This window comes from Cupressus sempervirens, chromosome 10 (genome assembly GCF_028749045.1).
Source record: "Cupressus sempervirens isolate cs-2001-9-10 chromosome 10, ASM2874904v1, whole genome shotgun sequence".
Lineage (NCBI taxonomy): Eukaryota > Viridiplantae > Streptophyta > Pinopsida > Cupressales > Cupressaceae > Cupressus > Cupressus sempervirens.
In genome coordinates, this window is record NC_143127.1 from 680,877,343 (window position 1) to 680,881,981 (window position 4,639).

At 31.2% G+C, this 4,639-nt stretch overlaps 1 protein-coding gene across 1 annotated transcript; it reads left to right on the top strand.

The window, feature by feature from the left end:
* Positions 1–783: 783 nt before the first annotated feature.
* LOC149535643 (GDSL esterase/lipase At2g42990-like) lies at positions 784–3,503 on the top strand. The gene is made up of 5 exons (XM_089804772.1): positions 784–1,113; positions 1,199–1,329; positions 2,361–2,594; positions 2,684–2,933; positions 3,032–3,503. The coding sequence occupies exons 1-5, from the start codon at positions 861–863 to the stop codon at positions 3,223–3,225; spliced, it is 1,062 nt and encodes a 353-aa protein (XP_089660898.1). The 5' UTR covers positions 784–860; the 3' UTR covers positions 3,226–3,503.
* The last annotated feature ends 1,136 nt before the right edge of the window (positions 3,504–4,639 follow it).

Below are 4,639 nucleotides of genomic sequence, written 5' to 3' on the forward strand. Positions count from 1 at the left end.
TTCGACTAGTTCGGTTTTGTTGGTTTGTGTTTTTTGGGTTACAACTTACATGTATGTTTCTTTATGAACTTAGGCAATTACTAGGATTTTGTTTTTTGCCTCCCTAATATGTTATTGTTTTCCTAGTTTTGTTGTTGATGGATTTTGATTTTCAGTTTGTTTCTATTCTAGTTTATAAGGTGTGAGTGCTCATGACCCTATCTCCGTCTATAGACCTATGATTTTGTAAGAATTCAAACCCTATTCCACTTTAATTATTCAAAATAACCAATTATAAGTTTATTTTATCAATCTATAAAATATCAAAAAATGTCAATGTAACTATTCTCCCTATCTTAAAATTATTTTATTTTACATAAAGACATTTAAACAACTTTTTATATCTACATTACTTTTTCCCTATTAATTTTTGTGTTATTGGATGCCTCAACCACTCTCCATTTTTATTACCTATACTACCTGCATCGCACACAATAATGTAATGGGTGGGTCATCTACTTTTACTGGAACTACTAATGTGAGGGTCCGTACTTGCCATCCCCGTAGTATAATTCATGGTAACGAACAACAAATGTTAGGGTAAGCCAGCCATCCCCCACCATATAACTCATGGCAACGAACAAGAAGAAAATTAGTGGAGAAGAAAGACTCCACGATATCCCAACAATTATGACCACTTATAGTAAGTAGTATTTTTTAAAGTCTCGTAGAAACTAGTAGATTCCACTCCGACGAAAAGCAAATCGACTCAACCAAGAAGTTTCAGTCATATTAAATGCATTTATTGCCTCTTCCTATGGATGGAGACACCGGAGAGTGTTATTCTAAGCATCAATGTATTTCAACAAAATGGATGAAACATGAGGCGTTTGAATCCTGCTTGGTGCATTTGCACGCTCCTCCTTATTCTGCTTTCATTCTGTGCAGGCATTGATGGTAGTCATGCCAAAATCCCTGCTCTCTTCACATTCGGAGACTCGCTTGTTGATCCTGGCAACAACAACTTCATTCCCACCATGGTCAAAGGCAACCACGCCCCATATGGCCAAGATTTCAAGGGTCACCAACAAAATGGCCGCTTTTCTAATGGCAAACTTGCAACAGATTTTATTGGTTAACTTTTTCACCATTTCCTATTTCTTGCATTTTTGCTTAATTAAAATATATTGTAATTAATTGGTAGAATTTGTGGTTGCAGCTTCGGGCCTTGGGGTGAAAGAAACAATTCCACCATTTTTGGATCCTAATCTAAGCACTCAAGAACTTCTCACAGGCGTAAGCTTTGCTTCTGGAGGGACTGGATTCGACAACCTCACCTCTGACCTTGTTGTAGGTCAAGTTTTCTCTTTCTTATTTATCTGCAAACTTTAATACTTTTGAAGAAATCATTGAATTTCTTGATGAATTTAGGTCTCAAAATCAGAAAGGACGAGACCATTCTAATTTCAAGAAGTTCTAGTTTAGTACGAAATACTTAAATGCTTCTATATATATTTGGTATATTTCTATTCAATATATAATATATTTTAGTTGATTATATTTTTTTTTATCAGGTATTCAATATATAATATATTTTAGTTGATTATATTTTTTTTTATCAGGTATTCAATATATAATATATTTTAGTTGATTATATTTTATATGGGAAAATATTATTCTTAGAGTCAGTTTAATTACATTTTTCTATAATGGAACAGAGCTGGTGATTGTTTAGCCAAATAGGCTTGTGATCATGTTCAGGATTGGAATATTGTAGATAGGGGACAGCTACCCTTGGATCTGTCTTGTGAGTCAGATGACATTGTTGCTCACCATAGAGCTCCTTGTTGAACTCTCCTTTTTGTTTCTCTTTTTATCTTCATAAATATTTTTAGTTAAAAAATAATTATTGATATTTTCTGCAGTAAATTACATTATTACTATACTGTTATGTTGATCACGTTAGACCATTGTTGTATCTAATAGAAGCCACTTCACCTTTAAGACGTTATAATTTAAAGTCTCCATCTTGTACTTCTCCACTCATTTTTTCTGTAAGATAGACACGTTTTTATCATTTGATTGAGAGGTTTCTACGATGTTATTCCTTAACAATATATAAAATGTGTACTCATCCTTTATAATACTGAAACATTGCAAATTATATCTTACTATAAGAAGAACTAAGAGATCTATAGAATATATGTATGGCAGTTGTCATTTACATATTGTACTCGTCCTCTATAATGTACTGGAACATTGCAAATTACATCTTACTATGACAAGAATTAAGAGATCTATAGAATATAAGTATGGCAGTTGTCATTTACATTCCTCTCTAAGTGGTCAATTTTGAAAAAAAATGTGTGTTGTTCCTGCAGAATGTGATACCCATGTGGAAACAAGTTGAACTATTAAAGAGATACAAGGCGCGGCTGGAAAATATGGTGGGAGTAGAAAACTCATCCCACATAATTAATGAAGGCATATTTCTACTAGTAGCAGGGTCCAACGACTTCATACTCAATTATTTATTTCTTCCCAATAGAAGAAATCAATTTAGCGTCCAACAATTCCAGGATTTCTTACTTGACATCTGCAACAACTTCATTCAGGTAAAACTAATCCCATCTCCAATGGACAGATTTTCCCATAGCACAACTTAGAAAAAGGAAAGAGAATAAACCCTACTTTTGCTAAGCAGGAGATCTACAAACTCGGGATACGCAAACTTGGCATAGTTGGGCTTCCTCCCTTGGGATGTGTGCCGGCAGTGAAGACGTTATATGGGCAATCAGGATGTATTGAGGAAGTTAATTATATTTCATCTTCTTACAACCAAAAAGTGGATGAAATTGTTCAAGTATTGCAAGCTCGTTTACCAGGCATTCGAGTGGAGTACATCGATATCTATAACCATGTTTTAGACATGATAGAAAATCCTTCTGTATATGGTAAGATTTGCAAAATCAAAACAATTTTATGTTTTTCCTTTGAAAATGGTTAGAGTTGTTTAATTATAATTCTATACAACATGGGTTGTGTTTTGCAGGAATGGAGATAACAGATAGGGGTTGCTGTGGGACGGGATTAATAGAGGCTGGGCCCATTTGTGATGCAAAAACTCCAATCACTTGTAGAAATGCATCCACCAGCATTTTCTGGGATTCAGTTCATCCCACGGAAGCCACATATAAAATAGTTGCTGGCCTTGTCCTTCGACAGAACATACCAAAGCTACTCTAAGGGACACCTGAAAATAACCTTTCATCGTAAAGTTGTTTTTCAATACTCTTTTTTTTGGGAGGAGCGTTTTCTTGATAAAAGGAACGTATTTACATTTAAAAGAAGAGCTCTTTGTGAGCTGGAGTCTTTGTCTTTGGATCATGGGTGTGGATTCATAAAGGAAATTATCTTGTGTGAGATGAAATGTGTTGTAGTGTGCCATGGCTATGAATGGATTAGCTTTAGATACAAGTTTGTAGTATTTTCTATTTATGCAACAACATGAGTTACTATTTATATTTCTGAATAATATATTTTAATTGTAAAATGAATTAAATAATTGAAATTGTAAGAGTGTTAAATATATGCCTTTTTTATAAGAAAACTGATTGCCTGTATGTATTATATTTCAATTAAAAAAAATTGATTCTTAGAAGAATATTTGAAATCCATTTATATTTCTCAATTATATCTCATTATAAAATGAATTAAATACATTTAAGTTGTAATAGTGTTAAATATATGACCTTTCAATGTTAATTCTTTTGTAAAAATTAAATGTAATAAATGTTATGTTTAATTGTTAAGAAAATTTATAATTAAATATATTAATTATTTGATATACATTTTCACAAAAAGATTTATATTAACTATCTAGATTTATACAAAATCAAAAAACTATTCTCTCCAATTAAAAAAACTAAGAATATAATAAATAAAATAAAATTTAAATAATTAAATAATTTATATGAAATTAAAGACACTTTCACATAGTAACTAACTAATAAGATATTAACAAAACTCACAACTAGTACATCTCAAACTAATATAGCTTAAATATAAAAGCACTATAATATTAAAAAAAATTATTAAATTAATTTTAATTTTAACATTTTTTATTAAATATATTTAATAATTTATAATTATTAGAAAAACATAATAATATAATATTTTTTCATTTAACTTTTGTCCAAATAAAGATAACATTAAACAGACAATTGTGTTTGGAGATCTTTGAGATATCAAAATTTTCGTCATGCACCAAAACTTTGTAATTATTTGTTCCTTGGTACCTGTCACTATTCAAGCATAAATAATTTGGGGGGAATGCTATCATGGCAAGGCCATGCAATGGTGCCAAGTTTGGGTGTGTGACAGGTGGGATTGTACACCACTTCAGCTAAACAAACATGCAAAATGATCAGCATCTAAGATTTGTTTTAATGGAGACAAAGTTTGACAAGGCTTGTCAGTGATTTTGACAAGTATTAAATACATGTCAATTTGCTACCTTTTTCTAAAAAAATTAATTTAGAAAAGATGATTTATTCCCATGAAAATAGGCTGGGACCAATCAGAATAAAGAATTTTACTTTTGATAAATAAATTTAAAAATAAATAGTCTAAAAACTTTAGAATATGATACTGACTTCCT

Excerpts from the sequence above, each read along its gene's own strand:
- LOC149535643 (XM_089804772.1), top strand. The coding sequence starts at position 861 with ATGAGGCGTTTGAATCCTGCTTGGTGCATTTGCACGCTCCTCCTTATT. Across the intron at positions 1,330-2,360 it reads ACCTCACCTCTGACCTTGTT|AATGTGATACCCATGTGGAA; the intron begins GTAGGTCAAGTT and ends TTGTTCCTGCAG. Across the intron at positions 2,595-2,683 it reads TCTGCAACAACTTCATTCAG|GAGATCTACAAACTCGGGAT; the intron begins GTAAAACTAATC and ends TTTGCTAAGCAG.